The 25274-nt window shown below is 38.9% G+C and overlaps 1 protein-coding gene across 1 annotated transcript in view; it reads left to right on the forward strand.

The window, feature by feature from the left end:
* LOC311531653 (septin-2) overlaps positions 1 to 25274 on the forward strand; it is a 61190-nt gene that overhangs the window by 7664 nt on the left and 28252 nt on the right. The window contains exons 2-9 of the mRNA XM_084649215.1: positions 1092 to 1143; positions 2966 to 3065; positions 5257 to 5343; positions 6063 to 6186; positions 15355 to 15489; positions 15961 to 16078; positions 22084 to 22185; positions 23133 to 23278. Of these exons, the coding sequence (XP_084505341.1) occupies positions 1117 to 1143; positions 2966 to 3065; positions 5257 to 5343; positions 6063 to 6186; positions 15355 to 15489; positions 15961 to 16078; positions 22084 to 22185; positions 23133 to 23278 (839 nt within the window). The 5' untranslated portion in view covers positions 1092 to 1116. The remainder of the gene's footprint in view (positions 1 to 1091; positions 1144 to 2965; positions 3066 to 5256; positions 5344 to 6062; positions 6187 to 15354; positions 15490 to 15960; positions 16079 to 22083; positions 22186 to 23132; positions 23279 to 25274) is intronic.

Here is a 25274-nt window from a genome sequence, read left to right on the forward strand (position 1 = left end):
TGCACAGGTGTCTGCATAGGTCACTTCCCCCCTTTCTCAGCCAAGAGCTGTGTTGTCAACAAGTCAAGCTGTGAAGTATTCCTTCCCCCCTCCATTTCCTTTCAGTGTTATGTAGCTGTTCTGAATAAAATGGACCGTTAGTCTGTATAACACAGCTAGTATTTTTCAAATGTGGAGATGTGTGAGGGCACTGAAAGAGAGGGCTCTTCCAGATAGCTAGCTGGTGTTGAAATGCAGATACTTTTGACATACACATTAACATTGTGGTGAATTTTCATTTCCAGTGGGTATTAACCAAATTCCAGGCTTCTCTCACATTCAGTGTGGTGTTAGTGTTTAGAGATGACATTTACGTTTAGAATACTATTTTCAGTCACTTCTGTCACCCTCAGAGTCTGTGGGTATTTTGGTTTTCTGGAGAAACTTCTGTGCGCTTTCAGATGAGAAGTTTGGGAATTTTGTAATGAAAATTCACTAAAATCCATTTGGCTATATGTAAATTACTCCTGTGAGGTGAGGAAGGCATTTTTCAGCTGTGAGAAGAAAAAGGGGAGGAAATGATTCATGGCGGGGTAAGGAGGGAAAGTGTATGGGAGTGTCAGGGCATTATTAGAAAACTGTTGAACCAAAACAAACTAAAAATTACGTCTGTACTGTACTGGCACTGTACGTCCTCAGATTCAGTAAGATGCATCTGTCCCCTGCTTAAAGAAGCAAAAGTAATGTAAGGATACAGAGATCTAATTAACTAGATTTAAAAAATTTCGTGTGTTCAAATCTTAATTTACAATTGCTTATTCATAACATTTAAAGTGAAGGATTTTGTTTTGTGATGATTTTAACCCCGTTATTTGAATAGCTTCATTTGGTAAACTGTATTATCCTTATTGCAGCTACTAAGTGACCAAATCTACAGAATCATATACAGAATAATTCATTACTAGACTGCTCCCTATATGTTGAGGAAAACCATGTTAATTTTCCTTTGGCATATTATAATAAATATGTGATAGGTAACCATTCTTGGTCATGTGCTTAAACTTGTGATGAATCTAATCTATAGTACTGCTAACAAAGGTCTTGTTTTCTAGGTTCTGAATCTTGCAGTGACGGAACATGTCTCAGTCAGGTGAAAAAGTAAAGGTAAAGAGAAGCCTGCATAATACAAATGTGGTATATAATTCTTTTGAACCTTTGAAAATACTCATGTTTTCACTGAAGTAGTTAAACATTCCAACTAAATTTATTAGCTCAAATATATTTCTTAAATTTACTGAAAAACAAATTTGTATGTAATCCTAGTAATATAGTTTCAATAGGTTAGCCAGTCTTCCTTTATCTGGTATTCTTGTATTTATGTACAGGGATTGATGTCTGTACTTCATGCAAAATTCTTAATTGGGTATAAGTTACAATTTAAGATTTTTCCCATCTGGGTGAGTTGTAAAAGGCTTGTTTGCAAGTAAAATAACTGCCCTTTGGTGAGTGATTTTAGTTCAGGAGTATTTGCGGTATATCATTTTATTAAAAGTCTATCTTTCATGTTAAACTCCTGTGTCTGTCTTGAATAAATGTTTGTTGCTATCAATAAGCTCAGAGAGCCCAGAATTCAAGTGGCTGCAAGTCTTGTTTAGGCCTAAAATAGATATTGGGTCAGTTCATAACAGAATGAAGTAGACTGTTATTTTTATGGCCCAAATCTATCAGATACTTTTTCAGGTACATTTCTGTATCTTCCTTTTGTGTCAAAGATTTAGCACTGTGAACTTTGGAGCTTTATGTTCAGCTGTATTACTAACTTGTTCACTTATGTGACTGTAGTTGCATCTTGGGAGGTGATGATAAACTCAGTACTCTGTGCATTACTACCGAGTGTGCTTGTGTTTCTACAGATATTTACAGAAATGTTTTTCCTCTGCATGTGTACACAGGCATTCTTAGGTGCTGAAATTCACTATATTTAGCCTATATCAGGAGAGCCTATTTCTAATAACTTTTCAATTTGTAAATGTCAGTGATTTTAAGATTGCTTATGATTTAAATCTCTCATTAACTTTTTAACATACCTCAATGCAAGAGTCACCTTTAACTCTGTCATTGCCACATGGGGACTGCCCCTGCAAAAAAAAAAAAAAAAGAGGAGCAGAGTCCAATGTACTTGGGCTGATTGCCTGCTGTGAAATTGGGCTTAAGGGCAGGTGCTTGAGCCTTATACAGGGCGAGACAGCTGCTGGTGGGTTTGGCAGATGCTTGTAGGCATTGTGGGGAATTAGAAGGCCCTTGAAGGGCCCTGAGTCCATAGGCCCTCCGCCTTCTGAGAAAACAAAACCTCCAGGCAAGAGGTGCTGGGAAATCAGGAAGACAGATCCTCAGGTAGGAAGGGCTGTGCCCAGTTTGGGACTGAGGTGAAAGAAATTAACTTCAAAGGAGGACTGACCCTTCAGAAGAAGGGTCTGGGCCCAGCTCAAACTGGGATGAAGATTTTGTAGATTGGAGGTCTATTTTGATTGACTTTGTTCAGGACCTAATACACTGGACTCCAGAAAGGGAATGTTTTGAATATCTGGGTACTGTGGGTTTTTAAAGGGGTCTGAAGTGAAGGGGATAGTGAAGCAGGCCTTAGCAGAGCCATGCTTGGCCAGCAGGGGGTCCCTGAGGGCAGGCAAGTCCATTTACAGTCACAAACAGGGCTACCTGTTGCTTCTTATGGTCTCATGTTAATGGCAGTGTTTTCTTGCGGGCATACGGTCAATGTTGTCCAGGAAGAGCCTTTTGCTCAAGTATGTACCGCAGCACCTATGGAATCTTTACTTCTCTGAAAGACTTCTTGGGGAAGGAAGGGTTGGGAGTGGTTGTTCCAAGGGCTGTCTTGCTACGCTGCCAGGTAACTGGTTGATTCTCTATCTTTCTTTGTGCAGTTTATTTGTATTTTTTTACTTGTATTCAATTTTGTTTTTCTTTCCAGTTTTCTGACTCAGCAGGCTATGTGGGATTTGCTAATCTGCCCAACCAGGTCCACAGGAAGTCTGTAAAGAAGGGCTTTGAATTCACTCTAATGGTGGTTGGTAGGTGGTTTTCTTCAATTGCTTGAGTGTTAAAATATATTGTCTTGCACATCAGGGGCTTGTCTACAGCAACATCTAGTTTGCTGAAAGCTGAGGTGTAAATCTACCTCACAATAAAGCTAGCCACTCACTCTAGGTAGCCATGTTGACCCTGCTGACACGTACTAACAGTTTCTTGGTGTGCTTTGATTTACTCCTGTTTCAAAGCGGGGTAGATCAAAGCATGCTAAGGAACTGCCAGAACCAGTCAGCAGGGTCTGCACTGACACTTAGCATCTGGCAAGGTAGTGTGGGGGGTAGATTTATACCCCAACTTGCTGCGCACTAACTGTTCATTTAGACAAGCCCTAAGTATGCACCTGTTCTTAATTAACTACTGTATTTGGTGTACTGAAGAACAAAGACTTTAACTAGTGTATGCTGTCAAATTAAATTCTGCCTATTTTGTGAAGTTGTTTGGGAGGGAGCGTGCTGTAGTGGTTAGAGCATGGCTCAGCGCCGAGGATTCAGGTTTCTGTTCCTGCCTCTTCTAGTGTTTCTACCCCCAACTCATTGTTTGACGTTAGTGGTAGTCACTTAACCGGTCTTTGACCCGTTTCCCCATCTGAAAATGGGGATGTGCGTGCACAGTGATGTCTCGCCGTTGAAATGGGGATTCTATTCCTAGCTCTTCTCTTGCTTCCGCCCTGACTCACTGTGTGACGTTAAGGGTAATGTCTCTGATTAAATTTCCCCATATGAAATTGGTGTTGTCTAAGTGGAAGGAACTTTTAAGTGCAAAGTAATTTAAAAGTGGCTTGTTGAGTTATATTGGTATTTTCACCTTTTAGTTAAGCAAAAACCCTACAATTGCTTTTATAAAACCCAAATTACTCTCCTTTTGTTAAGAAGCTTTTTGAGATACTTGCCTTAATATTACATATTATTGAGAAATTAGTAGGAGAAAGGAAATCGCATCTTTATCACGAAGTACCATATGTAACGTCTTAAAACAGCCTGTGTGCTGACAGCTGTAGCATTGACCAAAGATTATACAATAAATTAGTTTCAGCAGTTGTCTCCTACTTGTGGTTGTTGATCACTGTAGAACTTCTTATGTCTTGTAGTTCTTGATGACAAATACAAGATTTGCTCATCTAAAACTAGGTTAGCAACATCAACTGAAGCGTAGACAGCTTATGTTAGGGTTTTCTTTTTCTTAAATGTTAAATGTTTATTGGTATATAATATACATGACCATTACAGATCACTTTAGCTTCCTGAAACAATTTATGTAGCAAAGATGAACTTGCAAACTCCACATGCCAGTTTTAGGGAGTTTCAGGTAAATTAAAGTGATCGTAAACTTTTAGAATTATAAAACTTTCCAAGTGAAGATTAAAAGATTCTCAGTGGCTTTCTTTAGTTCTTGCTATGTAGAATAAATATAGTCTGAATGCAAGGATGCTAAACTTGGTTGCCAGTTGTGCTTAACCTGGGCCTGGTCTACACTAAAAAGTTAGGTTGACTTAGCTACATGGCTCAAGGGTTGAAAAATCCTGTTTCCTTCCCTGAGTGGTGTAGTTAAGCCAACCTAATCCTCAGTGTAGACAGTACTAGGATGATGAAAGAATTCTTACATCGACCAGTTACCACCTCTTTAGGAGACAGATTATCTACGCTGATGGGAGAACCACTCCCATCAGCGAAATGTTGTGTCTACATTGAAGTGCTACAGCGGTTTTAAAAAAATAAAGCTGATTTGCATCTCTAGCTTAAGAAAACCTCAAAACTTACAAAAACGTGAATTCGAATGTCATGGCTTCTGATTTCATAAGTAAAAGAGAAAAGGTTTGAAGACTTTGCCACTGTTTTGATTCAAGACTTGGAAGTGCTGTGATGTAAAGGGGGTATTTTTATATATGTGATCATTGCAGTTGTGACATTTTTGCTTGCACTGTTAAATCTAATAGAGTACATTTAGAATTTTCATGCGTTCGTATATGTAAGCAAATACCAAAGATTTGTTTTTTCTTTTTTCTTTTTTCTTTAGCATTGCTTAGCTGAGTCTCTGATCTTTTTATCTTAAAAGATAGGGTGGACCCTGGCTGAACAAATTATTTTTACTCCACTACATAGGCTTGTAGGGGTTACAGGGAGGCTGATAAGGAAGATGAAGGTATTTAATTACTTGAAATGATCTTGTTTGCAGGAGAATCTGGTTTGGGAAAATCCACCTTAATTAACAGTTTATTCCTGACTGATCTTTATCCAGAACGTTACATTCCTGGAGCTGCAGGTAAATTTGACTGTGTTCTTATTTAAGGCCCTACATCATTCAGTCCAAGCACACACCTCCAACCTTGTTTCCTTTCACATCCTCCCCACCATTATTCCTCCATTCTGACAATGACTTCAGCCATGAAGCCCACTTCGTTTTGCTTCCATGCCATTGATGCATGGAACAGCACTCCGAATCACTGTTGGTTAAGCCACTCTGTTCTCGTAATTTAAGGTTTGATGTCTCCCTCCTACAAACTCACTTCTGCTGTTACTACGAGTATAACCAAACCCCCAAACTCCATAAGATGTCTATATGCCTAAACTGACGATGTGATTTTACTGTAATCCCCACTTCCTCTAGCTGATTGTTACCTTGCAGTGGTCATGTCTAAAATCTAGATTATAAACACCTTAGGACAAAGAACTCCCTGTCTGTAAAGAACCTAGCACACTTCTTAAAGTTATAAAAATAAAACGTTAAAAAATGATCATCACAGCATAATTACATGTGGCATACCACTGTTTCTCCACTCATTATGTTCTGGGTATTTCAGTTAATCATAGATTGTAGTTGCACTTCTATTAGTTTATTTGGCATGTTTTTCTGAAGGATTCTGCATTACATAGCGGTGGAGGTGTAACTGGTTACAATACACTTTAAATAAATCTGGTACATGGGCATCTGTGGGGTTGAACAAGAGAAATACTAATGTTTAAAACATTATTTTATTATAGAGAAAATAGAGAGAACAGTCCAAATCGAAGCTTCTACAGTAGAGATTGAGGAGCGAGGGGTGAAACTCCGTTTAACAGTAGTTGATACACCAGGATATGGCGATGCCATTAACAGCCAGGACTGGTATGTCTGTTTTAGCCACCGGGATGAATCTTTAAATCCATCTCTGCTTATGGTGTTATATGTATATGTTAATCCTAGTGTTTTGTTCTCTCCTTTTTATATGTGTCTTGGTGATTCAGTGGATGGGAGTGGTCTTTGGAGAACAGTGTGTATTATTCCTGTATTTTGTGACATGCAAAGGGAAGCAACCACTTCATTGTTGTTTTTTTTTAATAGCAATATATTGTTATCTAGGGATCACAGTAGAGATTGTCTTCCTACTCCGTCCATATTTATTTGGAAAGAAAACACTTATAAAAATAGTCCGTAAATTTCTCATACTTTGTTCTTTTTCATAGGAATCTTCTTCCAAATAGTTTCTCTGATGTTTGGCAAATATAGAATCTGAAGTGTGGGAATGGTGGGACAGGGGAAAGGTGACAAATGTGGGGGGGTTGTAGAAGGAGGGTCAAGGGCTCCCTACATTGAGAGAGGTGCTAGAAGGGAGCTGTAGCCATGTGGTTGAAACTAGTTTAGTTAATCAGCATTTAGCTTAGTTTTAGATTCTTATTTACCCAAATAACTTCAATAGCACCGGATTCAAGTATAAATCAAGTTTGAGTAGAATATTTGTCCTTTATTTCCTGCCTCCCCATTGCAAAAACATCCCATAATAGATTTAAAAAAATCTCTGAATTATGGACCAAATTCTTCCCTGATGTGACTCCAAATGAAGTTGGTTGGAATTATACAGTCAAATTAATCTCTAGGATATAAATACAGTCATTTTGTAGTGATGGAAGTCTTTCTGTACAGCTTGCTAATTTAGACTTATGCATAGGATCCTACAAAATTCACGGTCCATTTTGTTCAATTTCATGACCATAGGATTTTAAAAATTGTAAATTTCATGATTTCAGCTATTTAAATCTGAAATTTCGCTGTGTTGTAATTGTAGGGATTCTGACCCAAAAAGGAATTGTGGGAGGGGTCGCAAGGTTATTGTAGTGGGGGTTGCGGTACTGCTACCCTTACTTCTGCAGCTGCAGCAGCACAGAAGTAAGGGAGGCAATACCGTACTATGCCATCCTTACTTCTGCACTGCAGGTGGTGGAAGTTCTGCCTTCATAGCTGGGCTTCAAGCCACCAGCCACCACTCTCCTGTGCTGCCTTCAGAGCTGGGCAGCTGAAGTAAGGGTGGCAATATTTCAACCCCCTAAAATACCCTTGTGACCCCCTCCTTCAACTCCCTTTTGGGTCGGGACCCCCAATTTGAGAAATGCTGGTCTCCCCCGTGAAATCTGTATAGTATAACGTAAAAGCACACACAAGACCAGATTTTATGTGGGGAGACTGGATTTCACATCCGTGATGCATTTTTTTATGGCTGTGAATTTGGTAGGGCGCTACTTACGCATTTTGATTAAGAAAGGAAGGATAGCTCCATCCTATTTTTAAAGAAGGAAGACTACCCCTGTGGTAGCTGGATTTTAAATGAAAATGCAATATACTGGCACTGGTGAGCGGCGTGCCAACTGGGGACTCTCGATTATTTATACATCCTATACAACTGGAGGCTAAGAATCCCTGGTAAAATTCATTTCTCTCAGCTATTTGTTTTTATTGTAAGGAAGCAGCACTAAACAGAGAAAAGAAACCTTAAATAAGCAGATGACTTATTTACATATTATGCCACTGGAAATAAATAGTCATAAAATCAAGCTTTTGTGCAGGGGATAAACAGCTGATATAACTACAATTAACAAACACCACATTTCAAAATCTTGTGGTGTACATCGGACAAAATTTGAGATAATGGTGAAGAATATTGTTGGCAAACGGGTTTATTTTTTCCTGTCTATGGAGTGCTTTGCAAGAAGACCACTCTGAAATGGGAGTGATTAGCTTCTTTTACCATGTCTCTTACACGTGCTTGAAATTCCCTGGATGAAGGGTCAAAAGTGTGGTGGTAGCGGTAATTGTATCTTCAGCTTCCTTGTCCTCAGTCTATGTTGTTAAACTAATTAAAACAGAAACTTCTGAATAACTGTAAAATATCTTTTTGGACTGCAGTGCAGTCTTGCTCATTGTCAGTAATGTTGAGTTGAGCTTCCTTTCGCTGGAATTAAGAGCTGTTAAGCCAGTGTATTGTGTTACAATGAGACCTTCCTGTTGATTGTGTTCTAATGCCCTTGTTTATTCAATTAAGATGTTTCTTGGAGACCTACATGTTCAGATTCTCCCCCGCCCCTCCTTTTCTCAGTGCAGGCTTTTTAAGCAAGCTAGTTCCATGGAGAGTCAGACACATCTGAATAACTTAGTATAAAATTCTGTACTAGGTTTCCAGTGTAAATTCTCAGAACACAAGCAGTGACTTCAGAGTATATGATAGAAACAATTTTCCTGCAAAATAGCACTTGTGTATCTTTTGGAAGATGTACACAGTGAATTCTCATGTCTAATTTTTTTCCCTGTCCCCCATCCCTCCATAGTAAATTTTTAAAAATCTGTCTTGTCCTATCTAGGGAGCGAGTGGCAAGGCAGCAGTTCTGCAGAAAAGGACCTAGGGGTTACAGTGGATGAGAAGCTGGATATGTGTCAACAGTGTGCCCTTGTTGCCAAGAAGGCTAACGGCATTTTGGGCTGTTTAAGTAGGAGCATTGCCAGCAGATCAAGGGACGTGATCATTCCCCTCTATTCGGCATTGGTGAGGCCTCATCTGGAGTACTGTGTCCAGTTTTGGGTCCCACATGCAAGAAGGATGTGGAAAAATTGGAGAGTGTCCAGCAGAGGGCAACAAAAATGATTAGGGGGCTGGAGCACATGATTTATGAGGAGAGGCTGAGGGTACTGGGATTATTTAGACTGCAGAAAAGAAGAATGAGGGGGGATTTGATAACTGCTTTCAACTACCTGAAAGGGGGTTCCAAAGAGGATGGATCTAGACTGTTCTCAGTGGTAGCAGATAACAGAACAAGGAGTAATGGTTTCAAGTTGCAGTGGGGGAGGTTTAGGTTGGATATTAGGAAAACCTTTTCCACTAGGAGGGTGGTGAAGCACTGGAATCGGTTACCTAAGGAGGTGGTGAAATCTCCTTCCTTAGAGATTTTTAAGGTCAGGCTTGACAAAGCCCTGTCTGGGATGATTTAGTTGGGGATTGGTCCTGCTTTGAGTAGGGGGTTGGACTAGATGACCTCCTGAGGTCCCTTCCAACCCTGATATTCTATGATTCTAAGTACAGAATCTTTATAAATGGTTGTGCACACACACAAGGAAACAGTATCCTTTGTAGAAATAGCTCACCAACCACTTTGGCCATTAAAACTTGTTTCATTGTGACAGAAGGAATGGTAGTCAGAGCACACAGGATGTCCTTTGGCCTTTTCAGAAAGTCTTCACTAGGGCAGCTAGTATTGAATGGTTGTATGAGATGCAATGAAAGTCAGCAAAGTAGCGTGAGATTTCTGCCACATGGGTAATATTAACATTCTAGCAATACACTGCATCTTCTTGACTAGGTATCCCACCCAACTGCCTCTGCTTTCTGCCCTTGGATTCACTGAAGGGACAAATTCAAGAGTTTGTATTTCAAAGAGCAAGACTGGGACATGTTATATGTGTTTCCCATCCTAGGAGGAACAATGACAATTAGTGGGAGTTGGGAGGAGGTAGTCAGTAGCAGCCTGTGGACAGGAAAGGGCAGCCCTAGGAGGTGGGGGAAATGAATAAGAAAATAGATATTCTCCCACTTCTATAAATTTATTTCTGAAATGTGCATGTTAGTGTTGTTTGCAAAGCATTTTTAAACAGCTGTAAGAGGAGATTGGATCTCATGTAGGGTGGCATTCTTTTAGTCTAATGTAACCCTGTAGTTGGATGTGAATGACCATTCTGGTTCTGGAGTGTGGCATTGTTGTGGCTGCTGCTGCTACCAGTGGCTTGATTGAGGCATATCTGGATGATAACATGGGTCTTAGCGATGGAAGGTCAGGAATGCACAGCAGATTTGCTATGCCAAAGTGCATGGGAGATGTGGAGGAAACATGTAGCATCCCTCATCATAGAGGACATATGGGATTTTTGTAAGGAATATGAAGAGGATTTGGTGACACTTTATACAAAGGCTACATTTATAAAACGTTAATGTTTTAATAAATGACTAATTGTTACAGATTTAGTCCAATTGGTGCTTATAAAGTTGATTTATAACCATGTGTAGCACCTTTGACTAAAGTCCTTTTAACATCTATAATGCATGCTATTCATGCTTATGACATCTATTGTCACTTTGTAAACTATTGTAGGCGAAGTTGGTAGCACCACCTATACTTAAGGTTGCCTGACACTTCCTATTGTAAGTCCCTGTTTTCAGTTGCTTATAACTTTGCCGAATTGTAACCTTTCAGGCTGAGATTTTTCATTCCAGGTGTATGACTTAGGTTGAAGGCTTTGGAAAGTTTCAGCAAAAAGGGTTCATCCCTTTCCGAGAGCCAGATTAGGAAAAAATACATTGTTTTGCCCATGTTAAAAAAAACAAAAAAACAGCTGTAATAATTATTTTTGTTGTGAATCCATAGTGTCCTCCATACTTTTGAGCAGGGGCTTGAAATTTAGCAAGGGGGGTTGCCTTTTGTTGTTTCTGTGGGAAAAATTGCCCAAATTAGAAGTTACAAGCCTTTGAAAAATCGCAATCTGGGGAGGGAGATGGGTGTTGTAAGACAGAGTCCGGGAGAAGACTGGGTCTTGGACTGGGAGCCAGATATTAAGTGTGTTGGGGAAGAGAAGGGAAATAATGTTGGGTTGAGGAGCTGGAGGAGGGGAAGAGACAAGACTGGGACTGGATTTGCACAGGTTGGAGAGGACAAGACAGAGGTGGTCAGGCTTGGGGGTTACAGAGTATAAGGGTTTGCAACTACTAGAGATCACTTTCCTCCAGAACCTGGGGTGGAACCCAAGATTTCTGATTCTGGTGTCATCAAATGTCTGTGAAGCCCTCTGGCAAAGCATATATCTCACCTTCATCTAGTTACTGGTCTACACAGAGGATGCCACTCTACTACTACTGCTGCTAGTTACTCCATTAGCTCAAGTGGCAGAGGTCTGTGCTGTGGATCTAAAAGCTCCAACTCTGGTGATGACCCATGTGATCATATGATGGAGTGTATTTTCTTTAGTTTGCTATTTTAGAAACCTTGGGAGGTACATACAAAAAACTTTGTTGGAAGAACATTAAGATTGGAAAGTCAAGCTCTCAAAAGTTAGGAAGGGCCAGGATTAACACCTGTGGAACCTTAATCTAACTCTGTTGTACAAATTCATTGATAGTCTTTGATCACATTCTGGTTTAATTTATATGAACTTTAATGATATATGCACACACAAATGAGGATAAAACAAACTACTGAACAGATGTGCATTCAGTGAGCACAATCCATCCTGTGCACTCAATGCAGTAGGCCCCTGGTGGAAAAAAACTGTGATAATGCATATGCTCTAGGGGAGTGAATGAAGGTTGTAGACAGTCTTAATTCTGGCACTTCCTAACTTTTGAGTGCTTCACTTTGGAACCTTAAGACTCTTAACATTGTTTTTTGTGTGTAATTTATAAATATATCCTTAATCTGAAGTATGACGGAGGATTCTTTATGGCAGTTTCAGAATCCTGACAAGACAAGGGTGCTCTAGTTCCTAAACATAACTAAATGCAGCCTTTGCAGCTTATTGCACTGCATGCAGTCTCCCTCAGTCCTGGCTTTGACTAGACAGTCATCAAAGGGGCTGCTGACAACAATACAGCAACCCAACTCACTTGTTAGATACAGGTATTCACTATATTTTCTTTGTTTCATCTTTGTCCCAATGTGATAGGTCACTTTTCAGTAGAGCTTACTGGTTTGCTGATAGTTATCAGTTCTGTTGTTCCTGGCTTTTGTGAGGCTGAATTTGTAGTTTTTGGCAGCTCAGGTTTATTTTTCATTTTTCCCGAATGAACTCTTTAATGTAATAATTTCGTTGTTTGCGGTTATGGTACATAGTACAGGATATGCTGTCTTCTAAGTAAAATGATATCATAGTGGTGCAAAGCCAGGTGTTTCCCGGAAATCAGAAGGTGCCATACACTAATGCCACGTTTATAGGAAAAATTACAGCAGTTAGGACTATAAAACTGCACGTAAATGAATTACATTGCCAGAGACACTTGTAACCAGGGGTGTTTTCCCATTGTTTATACTGTACTTGGTTTCTGTTCTAATATTCATGTCTCTTCAATCTCATTATCTTTCACCAGCTAAAGGGAGTTTTGTTTAAAAGATCAACAGCAACATAAAATGTATTGTCCTCTTTCAACATGTCTGGGTACTACAAATGCTAGAATTTAAAAATGAGTTTTAGCAAGAAAATACTGAAGTTTCACAAAAGTAATTTTTTAAGACACTCCTCTGCTCTTTTAAGGTCAGGCTTGACAAAGCCCTGGCTGGGATGATTTAGTTGGGGATTGGTCCTGCTTTGAGCAGGGGATTGGGCTAGATGACCTCCTGAGGTGCCTTACAACCCTGATATTCTATGATTCTGTTCTTTCTTTCGTTCGTTCTTTCCCTACAACAAAATATATAACCAGTGAAGTACAAATGAGAGAGACAATAGAAATATGCATGTTAATTCTGTTACTAATATGACTGACCTAAAGAAGGTATCAGTTTACAGATGGGTTCTCTGTGGATTGTGCAAGAAAGGAGACGCCTACATCTTCCATGTATTTCCAGGTCACTGTAGTTTCAGTTTTGAAGGCATACCACAGTATATTGGAGGCATCTCTTCTGCTTGCATTTCAATACAAACCTGAAACTCCTATTGTAACCTAGGTTTTACAGTAACATAAATAATAAGACATTCAAGAAATGCCCATCAAATGCCAGGTAAACAGATATGTATGAGAGTTAACCAGTAAATCAAAAAGCTTAAAACTTGCTGCTAATTCTATTTCTGTGTGTATAAAAACGTGACTGAGCTGGTGTGGGGGAGAATGCTCTCAATGAGAAGTCTGTCTTGGCCCTGGTTACTTCCAGTCCCTCATATCATGTTTTAGGTTGTTATAATGATATTTTCAGGCTTAAGGTTAGATGTCATTCTCCAACAATTCAGTAAACTTTTTCTGTGGATGTTAATTCTATCCTGGGACGTAAATACCGTTTAAAAATTTAACCATTTAAACAATTACAAATATATCATTTAAATGGTTAATTGATTAAGTGGTTGGGGTTGATCCCACTGGCCGGTGCGGCTGAGGCTGATGGGACTGGGACTGCTCCAGCTGGGCCCACTCCAGCCCGGAGTTAAGGGTTAAGGTGGGTTAATGGATAAGACTGTTGCTTACCAGTTAACCTTTTACATCCCTAATTATATCCCTTATGCTTGTTTGTTATAGCTAAGACATGTAGACCGAGATAATCTTTTCTGCTTCTGTGAGCAAAAGGGAATAAAAATGTTTGGGTGATAGTTGAGGACAGCACCATCTTGACAGTGTCATTCTGTCCCTCTTTCTCCTAAGTCAGAGTTGAAGCTCTATATGAGGGTAAGGCAGACAGTGAAAGGGGATATGCCCTGGGGCTATTCTTCTGGATGACCTGAATGAAGTTAGAATCCCTTTGTACCAACACTTGCACAGCTATAACAGATTTGCCAATGGTAGCAAAATGTCCTTCCAAGAGGTGGAACGGGCTAAGAGGGCTGTGTACAAGGGCTATACCTCACCATAGATTCTGTGCCTTCAGTCTGATCAGATGCTCAGGATCCTTAGGGTTGAAAGCAAGAAAACCTCCCTGTTACAGTCTACATTTGCAACAGGCAATGATTGTCTAACCCCCACTCTTTTGCCCTCCGCCAACTTGCTGTCCACCTTCATTCTCCTTATACTTAACTTCTCCCTCCCTTTGTCTCTCCCTGCTTTCTCACTGTTGTCTTCCTTTCTAACTCCTCAAACCCCACCTCCACTCCCCCTTCAACAACAGAAAAATCACATTTAAAGTTAATCTAAGTGGGGAAAAAGTGAATGGTAAATTGTACACATGACACAAAGTATCTGCTTAATCTTATGTTTGTATCCTCTGGGCTCCCTTGCCTCTCTCCCCTCTCTTCATTGTTTGTTGCTGTCACACCAAACTTATTTAAATTGTTAACACTTAAGGGCAAGGAATGTGTCTTTTTTTTTTTTTTTTAAATTTTTTGTGGGGCATCTAGTACACATTGGGGTGTTCAAAAACAATAAATCTGCTTGGTAGTACATGCATTTTTTTTTTAAAAAAAGCCATAATTTTATTTTTCACCCACTGTTTGTGGTATCAGTTAACATATCAGACGTAGGTTGACATTCCATTACTTTCTTCCAATGCATATTTTAAATTGCCTTGAGATAAGTATGAATTTGCCAACATAAGGATGGTGGCAAAAATTAGCTTAATAAATCACATGATGTTTGAGCACATGTCTTTCAAATATATTCAGACTGAATTCAAGCAGACTAAAATACCAGAATTTTTATAGGTAACTATAGAAACCTGATTCTAAGGTCAGGGTTGTCAAACTGCTAATCAAGAGGATATCCTGGCTATGCCATTTGTCAGCAGGCTTAAAACAAACAAACAAAAAAACCCACCCTATGTTCCTGTCTTTGTCTTGTCTCACCATTGAGTTTGTCTCTGAACTTGCCGTTAACCTTTTCACCCAACAGAAGTGAATTTAAAGTTGCTCCAGAGATAAGTAGTTAGGGGGCAGGCTGTTGTGTATCACACACACTGAACAGTTCTTAAAATTCATCGTCCAAGTGCTCCACAAGAGACAGTATTAGGAAACTTTTTTCAGAATAGCAGCCGTGTTAGTCTGTATTCGCAAAAAGAAAAGGAGTACTTGTGGCACCTTAGAGACTAACCAGTTTATTTGAGCATAAGCTTTCGTGAGCTACATGCATCCGATGAAGTGAGCTGTAGCTCACGAAAGCTTATGCTCAAATAAATTGGTTAGTCTCTAAGGTGCCACAAGTCCTCCTTTTCTTATTAGGAAACTGAATCCTTCTATTCAGAAGGGTTAATCAGAGCACACATTCCTTCTTTGCTCCTCCCTTCGCTGTCACAAATTATTAAAAACCAAAAACATAGAGCCTGTATAAGAAGCCTCTGTTTCTTCCTACCACAGCTTCAAAACAATCATCCATTATATTGACAATCAGTTTGAAAGATACCTTCACGACGAGAGTGGTCTGAACAGGCGCCACATTATAGACAACAGAGTCCACTGCTGTTTTTACTTCATATCACCCTTTGGGCATGGGTAAGAAAATAAATACTTATATTTTAGGGTGTTTTATCCTTAGCATGCATTTGGTAACTTCCCTGTCTTGGAGACTAACCTTCATGTTAATGGAGTTACTTCCCAAGTTGTCAGTTAGCCAACTCAATTAAAACAGGCTTTGGGTTTAATGACCTCCTTCTGCTTTGTCTTATTCCGGTAGGAATTTAATACGGAGGAGTAAATATTCTCAGAAACACAAAAGCTGGTAATATGCATATTATTGAGATGGAAACTTAATTACAATTCAACCCTTACATGAGCAGCTCAATAGATAAGTGCGCCAAGTCATTTAAAGTTACAAGACAGATTGTTTACATAGATACCTTGAATTAAGGGCTACTTATATATTGTTAGTACAAGTGCAATAATCCTGATACTTGCCACTTAATATGTATGTTTAATAGTCCTTAGGTTTAATTTGTTTTTGTTGCATTTTTTTCCTTCTTGTAGGCTGAAGCCTTTAGATGTAGAGTTCATGAAAGCTCTTCATGGAAAAGTCAACATTGTCCCTGTGATTGCCAAGGCTGACACTCTGACACTGAAGGAGAGAGAGAGGCTGAAGAGAAGGGTAAATATAACACCCAAGTGTCAGAAAAATGTGGACCAGCACAGGGCTGGAGCCAGATAAAAATAAACCCAGGTTGAACACTATTAGCTGAATCACAGAACATTTCAGACATAGGACCGAACTGTCACCTAGTGTAAATCAGCTCCACTGAAGTCATTGGCACTACACTAAATTACCCCAGATGAGCATCTGGCCCACAGTGTAGAAATGATCAAGGGGAAGTGTGTGTCCCCCAAAAGATTATTGCAGCACTTCCCTGTGATTTTTAAGTGTGTTATCAAGATGTGTTCTCTAAACTCATTGCTATTAAAAGAAGCATGTCTCCCTGCATCAGTTTTTAATAGGACACTTATTTGTTTGCATGAATGTCAGGATGTACTTAGGGCTGTACTGGAGAAGGAAGTTTTCCAGACAGAGCTGATGATGTAAATCTTTCAGTGTTCAAAGATTTACCTACCTTATTTAATACTGTTTGCCAAGACTTTCCAAGAGTTGATTTTCCAGCCAGTAGGCTGCTAGGGTCGGTTTTACAGTGCCATAGTTTGAGTAGAAAGCTCCTAAAAACATACAAAAAAATTCAGGAGAATTTTTGCTCCTTGTGTAGTTGGGAACACTGGCATTTTGAGCATCTACGTGAATGTTTTCCAGGACTCCTTCAGAATGGGTTCTGGATCTTTTTTTCCAGGTGTTTTGGTTTGTCCAGGTCTTTTCTCTGTAAGATGGACCAAGGGTTTGTCTTGACTAGGAAAAGTGGTTAAGTTTAGGTCAGGCTTAACTAGCACATGTTAGCTAAATCCAACCACTATTCCTTGTCACTACAAACCCCAAACCGTTGATGGGGAGAGAGAGAGAGACTCACAAAATGGCCTGTCATAGCACTGTACTCTCCATAAATCTAGGTAGCCAGATTTGCTTTTAATTAAAGTAAAAAGGAAACTTGTGGGGAGAAGTCTTGTCTAAGCCTTTGGACTTTTAAATACTGTAGTTTTGTAGAAAAAAACAAACCAACCCTCTAAGACACATCTGGTTGTACGACTTACACCAGCGTTAGCCCTGCTTGTGTGCACTAGGGGTGGCTGGTGAGTGAGAGGAGTTTATTATCTGTTTAGTATGTTCCTTTGGGAGCTACCTTTTTATGTAAACGATATTTGATCTTTAAACTAATTTGACTTTTCAGCATGTTTACCCTGGCCCATTAGATGAGCTCTGTGGAGCCAATTTTCGGGCATTGTCACCTGAGTTAAAGTTTCCAGTTCTGCATTTGGCAGCAGGCTGAGTGCTTAAGGAGTTAAAATTTGGGTGCCCAAATACAGATTTGGGTGTGTAATGTTAAAGTATTCCTTGAAATTACAAGGTAGATTCAATGCTAAAATGGTTATTCTGCTCCCATTTATATTTCAACTGAAATTTAAACTGACATAAAAGCAGAGGTTCTGCATGCATGCCCCTTTCTCCAAAAGCAACAACTCTCTTTTTAAACATAGCTGGATGTATGCCAACCAAGTTTCAGTAGTTGCTAGGACTGTCATTCAGTCATTGCTGTCAGTATCCTGGATTGAACATCCTCTCTTTATAGCACTTCTTTCCTCTACTGTTTGGTGATCTCCCTTTAGTGTCGAGCATCACATAGCATGCATGTGATGTGGCATTCATTATGAGGTACTGGCAGAGAGGGTATTACCAGCAGCAGTTGCAGTGAAATACAGACAGCAAGCAAACCTATTTCCTGATCTTCCTTCAATTGGATTGCCTGGCTTTCAGCATAACCCCTAAGTGACGTTAGATTGAGGTTTCGCGGTAAATATATATTTTATTGCAATACTGGCAAATAGAGGCAAGTCCTAGCACAACTATCCTATAATGAATGGATGTAAATTGATGAAACCTCACTTCATATTCCTTTCACATCAATCTAAATTTTAATTCAACCTTCCCAGTTTGTAGCATAACATAGTTTTTAATAAACAAATCTTATAAAATACCCTTGATTTATATTGAAGGGCATTGTTATTACAGCAATGTCTGGTCTTACCATAAAAACATAAGAGGCTCCTAAACTGTTGCCAGTTATGGTGTGGTTAAGAAGATAAACAACTTTTAATTATTTTTGGTCTACTGGCAAAGGTCAGTACAAATGGTTTAACTAAGTAAAATGTGTAATGTGGTTCCAAAGCTTTGAAAGTCTAGCTAGTGTATATTGTTCTAACTAAAAGCATCTCAGTTACAAAATCTCTTATCAGGAATAAGAATCAAAATTTGCCTTTGCTGGAGCTTTGATATTGTTTTAGATGTCTCTGCCATTTGGCGATTAATCTAAGGTAGTGTTTTTGTTTTGCTTCTTTGAACCAAGCTAAAAGATCAGTTGTGGTCCTTGTGAAGGAAACCCAGCTTGGAGTAATTCCTGTTTTGTCTTGCTGGAATTCAAAGTTGTGGTTTTTTTTTTTTTTTTTAAAGAAACTCTTGAGTGGGAAGAACTGCAAGGCGGTTTCACAAGCTGTGCCATGCAAAGCCACTAAGGAAACCTGCTCAGAAGAATGATTTCATGAGAGGGGAACTAGTATTTTGACTTTTTAAATTTCCCATGGGAATGCTAATCTGTAGGAACACAGAACCCCCTGAGGCCAATAAAACTGAGATTTCAAGACGCAAAATGCTGTTTCATTGTTGAAACCATAAAATACAGTTTGTTTTTATTGCAATTCTTTTTCCTCCCAGGAAAGCACTAGGTTTAACAGCTGTAATATATTCTAGCACCCCTTGTTGCTGGCTTTCCCTCTATTGTTTCAGCTGCATTTTTATCTCTCAAATCTCACTCAGGCTAAATGTGCTTTCTTTTTCCATGCATCTACGTAGAAGCAACAAACTGCAGTACTGCTTCACCTATACCAGCTGTTCATGTCTCATCGTTAGGGGATACTGTAAACTCCAATAAATTGTTGGGTTGCATTCTGCAAAACAGTACTAACCTCTAGATTGATATGGCTCCAAGCTAGTATCCCTTGCTGTTATATATATATATATTGTCTTCAGTTGAAATGGGGTTAACGTTTCCCCATCAAAATGTTTTTCCTCTTAACTAGTTGCTCTGTTGTTGTGGACTTGAGTTAGTTTTGATTCTTAAAATGAAATTTACTTAAAATTCCCCTTTCTAATAAAAAATTAATAAAATAATTGAAAGCTGTACTTCAATTTTTCTAAACTAACCTTACTTCCAAATTTGAAACCCAAGACATAACCCTTTAGATATTCAGATTCTGTTATTAAAATGTGGCATATAGTTTATTTGGCATATTTTTCTCTTCTAAAAGTGTAGAAGGTTGCAGGTATGGGGACCTTCATGTAGGTACTGCAGAGCTGCTGTGACTTCAGGTTCATTATATTTTACATTGAAAATGATGGTTTACACTCTGCACAGGAAGAAAAGATCCTAGGAATAGGGATGGTACATACACAAGGGTCACGCTTGTACGTGTTCCCTTAGCCCCCACCCTGGATTAACAAAAAGCTTAAAAGTCATTTCAACTTGGATTATAAAAACTGTAGAATGGGAGAGTTTCTCCTATAACAGATTTATTGGGTACCATTATAACAGAAACTCATAGGAACAAATGATATTGATGCAGGCTCCATAGCAAGCTCTCTTGTGGACTCAGTAGCTGCATCTATACTAGCTAATTTTGTACCTATTTCAACACTGGTGCAGTTACATCAGTGCTAATTAAAGTGTAAACACTTATGTGGACAGGACTTCAGTGGCTTTACTACTGTGTTGTGAAAACTTGCTTTCTTGACGTGGAGGCCTTAGCCTGGTCTACACTAGGGCTTTAACCATTGGAGTTGCACTGCTATTTTAAACAGACACTGACTTGCTAGTGTAGCTGCAGCCACTGGAATACCAGAGGGGTGGTTTCTACAGTCACAGTTCCTGGGTTGTCTGGAGCATCCAAGATAACTTTGAAGATGGAATGCTGACTTTCCACCGAAGAGCTAAATGTTCTTTCCAGTGATGCTAAGAACAGCCACACTTCCTTTTATCTGAACAGAATCTCCTCAATGTTATAGAAGGAGGAAATTCTCATTTCAGGCTTTTTTTTTTTTTTTTTTTTTTGATAGTTTATAGGATCACAGTGGAAGTGTTCTCCTCTGTTTTGAAGGGAAAATTAAATAATATCACCTTTTGACACTGCCAGAGGTCTAGAGTTAAACTAGCTGTTTACCCCTGCAGTGATTTCATTAGGAAAAGTATGTATACAGAAGTACAGATTAGTGTTTGTTAATCCCAGACATTAGTTACAGTAAGGAGAATTGTGTGAGGATATCTTTCACTGTTAAAATGGAGAAAGTAATTCAAAATCCTCTAAGTGGGACATGGACTTAATTACAGTTACAGATTAGGTGATATAAAACTTAATTTAGCATTTGTTCCATTTTTGAATATATAGCATATAAAATATATAATGGATGCGCACACATGATCTGTGCTTGCTATTTTTTGAAGCTGTAAGTAATGAATATCTCCTCAAAATCCACTTCTGGTCCTTGCTTTTTACCATTGACTGTTACTTGTGTGTTGTCTGCTCCTGCTTCCCAGAGAGAGGCAGGGCAGTACGTATACATTCCAACTGTGTTAATGATTTGCTTGTTCTATAGGTAGTATTATTTTTAACTTCTTGCTGTCTCTTCAATACCCCTGTTCTTTGTTGGTGTTTAAGACCTATGTTTATCTTTGATTGTAAACTCTCTGGGGCAGGTGCCTTGCCTCTCTTAATCTCGGTAAAGATGTGTGCAAGAATATAGTGCTATTTTTTGTTAATAAGGTTAATATCCATAGCAAGTGATGAGTTCCAACTTTAGTATGTTAATAAACTGAATTCTTTGAAGTTAAGTTCAGATCCATTGATTAATCACCTGGTAACAGCAGGATTTTTTTTTTTTAATTAAAACTTTGAATTCAGTGAACTGTCACCATATAAACTACTGAATTTAGAAGCTATTTGAATCAGCTTGTTTACATTTAAGCTTAATTATTTTATTTGGGTGCCAGCATGATATAAACATACAGTAAAATGAGTTTGAGAATATCTCACCATGCACTTTGATGTCCCAAATCTAGATCCCCTTGAGTAATGGGGACATAGGTGGCAGAGCTGTCATTCATATTTAACCATTTGTAATTTTGTAGCCCTTGGCTTTTTAAAATTGTAAATAATTCAGTGAAAGCTAATTTCAGAAACTCTTTCTTTCAGTTTATTTCTGACACTCTGCATCAGTGTGTGTTTCCTACCCTGCTCAAAAAGAGAACCTACATTAATTAACAAAGCCCTTCAGTGCTTTCAAGTATGGAGACATAATTTTGTCAGACTAAAATGAAATTTGTGTGAGAAAGTCCTACAAAGCCTAATTTGGATTTCCTCCAGCCTTCTCAAGTTTGTGTAATTATTTCCCAATTGTTAGTTTCCTATACCTCAAGCAACTGCTCTCTAAATGGACACCTATTTTTGTGCCGTCCTTCTTCAGCTATTTGTGGACTGAAAGTCCAGGTAGCCTCCATTTAGTGACGGGAGATAAAATGTGAATATATAGTTCTAAGGTAGAGACTAGGTGGGTGAGGATATTACCTCACTCCCCTTGTCTCTCTTAATATCCTGGGACCACGGCTGCAACAACACTGTATCACAATGGAAGTTTTAAGGTAGAAGCAGATTACCAATGAAGCTAAAACAGTTTCAGGTAATAACCAGGTGGGTAAGTATACAAAACCAAAGACCAAATGTAAATTGTTTTAATGACTTACTTTGTTGCTTGGTCAAGCTATTTAAGAGTAGGAAACATACTCTGGATTTCCTATTCTGGGGATAAGAGAATTTGGATGGCAGACCTGTACATCAAAGATATCTACTTAAAACCTATAGTGGATCTCTAGCCAGATAGAAACTTGATTGTTATCTTTCTCTTTCCAATTTGTGCACCTCCCGTGGGGGCTCCCCCCCTCCCCAATTCTTCAGGTTCTGGATGAGATTGCTGAGCATGGCATTAGGATTTACCAGTTGCCTGATGCAGATTCTGATGAAGATGAGGAGTTCAAAGAACAGACCAGGGTTCTGAAGGTGAGTTCTTCACTTGATATTTGAAAAGACTGATCATTTTATTTTAACTAGTTTTTATAAAGCTACAGGATTCTTACAGATATTATATTCAGTTATAATGTATTTGTTGAAAATTTGTGACTTTATTCTCTCAGAACTGAATGATAGTCCTCCTTAGAACCAAATATTACATGAACTGCTTCCATGCAGCTGTAGTAAAGCACTTCAGTCTTGACCTTGCAAGTACTCCCTTTGATTCTAGTCTTGGATTCTCTGAAGTCCAATGGTGCTCGATTTTGACTTTTTAAAATGTAGGCAGATGTCCACTAGATGCTAGAATGAGATGCCAATCCTCTGACTTAATCCAGAATTTGAAATAAGATCAGAGGAGAGCGAGGCAAAGGTATCTGACTGACTGTCATACTTCACTTCTTGCCTCTCACAAAACTAAATCAGTAATGAAGATCTTAATTTATTTCAGTCACTCATGTTTGTGCTACAGGTATCATTGCATAAACACTTTACAGTGTGCCTTAAACTGTGAATGTCTCTAGCTATCTGTTATCCATCATCCTAACTCTCTATTCTGTTTTTCTACTGTAACTGGCAAGTTTCCATGGGCTATTTATGTCAGATGACAGGCCACACGTGACCTGTGCTTCAACAAAAGCAAAAAGCTCCTAAAACAATAAGAGTTCTAACTGAAAACAAAAAAAACAACAACCTGTAAATAATTTTCCTTTACACAGGTGTGAAGACAAAACTGATCACAACAAGGTTACAGTTATTAATACTGAGGAGTTATGTACAGCATAGGGTATAGGATTAGGCAAAGTTCTGTTCTCTGATGCTAACGGGTTTAGTCACATTGGTTTGGTAACTTTTTTTTGCCTTTTCCCTTCAATACTGAAATGTATTTCTATGCTTCTCGAGAACTTACGTTGCTTTTGCTCGGTTGTCTCATCTAGGCTAGCATTCCCTTTGCTGTTATTGGGTCCAACCAACTTATTGAGGTGAAAGGAAAAAAAATCCGAGGTCGCCTTTACCCTTGGGGAGTGGTTGAGGTTGAGAATCCAGAGCACAATGACTTCCTTAAATTGCGCACAATGCTGGTGTAAGTAAAGGCATGTGTTTAATCTTTGGCATTACGTATCTGTTGAATCAGGAGGTGCCTTTGATGGATTTTTTTTCATTTATGTACACAGACTTCATTTCATTCTAGCCATATTGCTTTTGCTTTCTCTATTTTTGGATTCATTTGCCCATAGCAAGGAACAATGATGTACAAAATGCATCCTGTACATTTAACTGTGTGATGATTACAAGTAAGTATATGTGATGACTTCTTTGCCGCTTACTTCCCTGTGATGGGTTTTTAACAAAATGCTGTTTGTATTAACTTTAAGAGTTGATTGGTTATCTGTAGCATCCTTGCTTGGCCTAATTAAGCTATTAGTAAAATTTGGAGCATAAAGAAAATTTTCCACAGGTCAAGACGGCTTGTAGTATACCATGGAGTTTAAGTCTACTTAGACTGACGTTTCACTTTTTTTTGCTTCTTTCCATGCAGTGTAGTTTAAGGATGTTTTAAGATGTTCATTGGCATCTTTATAATACCTAAAGATTACTGTAGCAGACGTAGACCATTGTCCTGCACATGGCTCCTTGGGTGTGCGAGTGTCCACCTGTGCAGAAGAGCTAGTGGGACTGAGGCCTAAGGGCCTCCAGGCTTTATCTCAGTGCAAATTACAAATACTAATCATAGCCCATGACAGTGCGTTTGGATTTATCATTGTTAATATTGTCATTTTATAAAGGAATTGTTGCATCTGTTTAATTCAGATAGCATAACAATAGTATAACCACCCCCTCACCTCACTCCATGAATTATATGTCACCAAATGCTTTTTCACAAAGACTCTTGGCATAAGAGATTCTCTTATTTGATCATATTGTCATCATCTTAGATGGGCACTTGTGGGGCTAAGGTCAATCCAAATTCATATTGGACATGACTAGCACTCTCTGCTCAGTGGAGGTCCAGTAATGGAACAGCGCAGGGCTATTGAAGGTATGGATCAAGTTGCTTTGGCATAGTTGCACATAAGGGGGAGTTTGCACATCACCTGCACTAGACAGGTCTGAAGCCAGTGTTGTTCTTCCCTTGCTTTCAGTGCTAAATTTGGTCAGAAAGCTTTTAAGTGTTTATTATCTTCAGCGAGAGAGTGGTCTACAGTTTGACTCACATTAGGCTGACAGCTATGCTGTTACATCTTTGTGATGAATGATGGCAGTGTGCTTTAAAATTAACCTGTTACAACTTCTTTCTTGTTTGGTAGCACTTACTTAGGAGTGTACTCATGGAGAATCATTCTCTCCTTTCTTCCCGTTCACTGATCTGTACTGCTGTGCTTAGTTTACTTCTACACTCTCAAAAACTCCACCCTTGTTTGCTGTGATTCACATTGTATAGTGTTCACTTGTACCACTCTGTCTTTTTATATCCCTCATGCGCTGATGGGTCAGAGTGTAACTTGTAAGTTTGAGGGTTTCTTTTAAGTAGAGTGTTGCAGCAGGAAGACGAAACTTTTCTCATTGATTTGTATTTTTAAAATACGCTAAAGATAGAGGTCAGGATAGACTAAGTCTTAAGCCCTGACAATCTAGAAAGTGCCATTTAAATACAGTAAACCCGATTTAGGACTATACCTTGTATGTATAATTTAGCTATGTAGCTTTTTTAAATGAAAGTTTATTATGGTAACTTTTCTGTTACTGGAAATTCAGTGCGGAGTCCTAGTGCAATAAGTAGAGCCTCCGCTGGTCAGAGATCGCCCTCTGGTGGTCAGCTTTGATGTATGTTGTTCTGAGAGCTGAAAGTTCTCGGAGGTTGCTAAGGAGCTCTACCTAGTCTGAAGTTATAAACTGTATTTTAGGACATAGTTTCTAAAATATCTTTTGAATACTAAACATAAGGCAAAAGCAAGGGTTACTACAATTTGGAGATTACTGCAAACATCTCCTCTGAAGTAGTGGACAATGATGGACAGCAGAATTTTTCTTGTTTTTGAAGGTAATTATCAGGAAGAGAGAAATTTAAGCCCCATTTA

This window comes from Lepidochelys olivacea, assembly GCF_965140295.1.
Source record: "Lepidochelys olivacea isolate rLepOli2 genome assembly, chromosome: 15".
Taxonomy (NCBI): domain Eukaryota; kingdom Metazoa; phylum Chordata; order Testudines; family Cheloniidae; genus Lepidochelys; species Lepidochelys olivacea.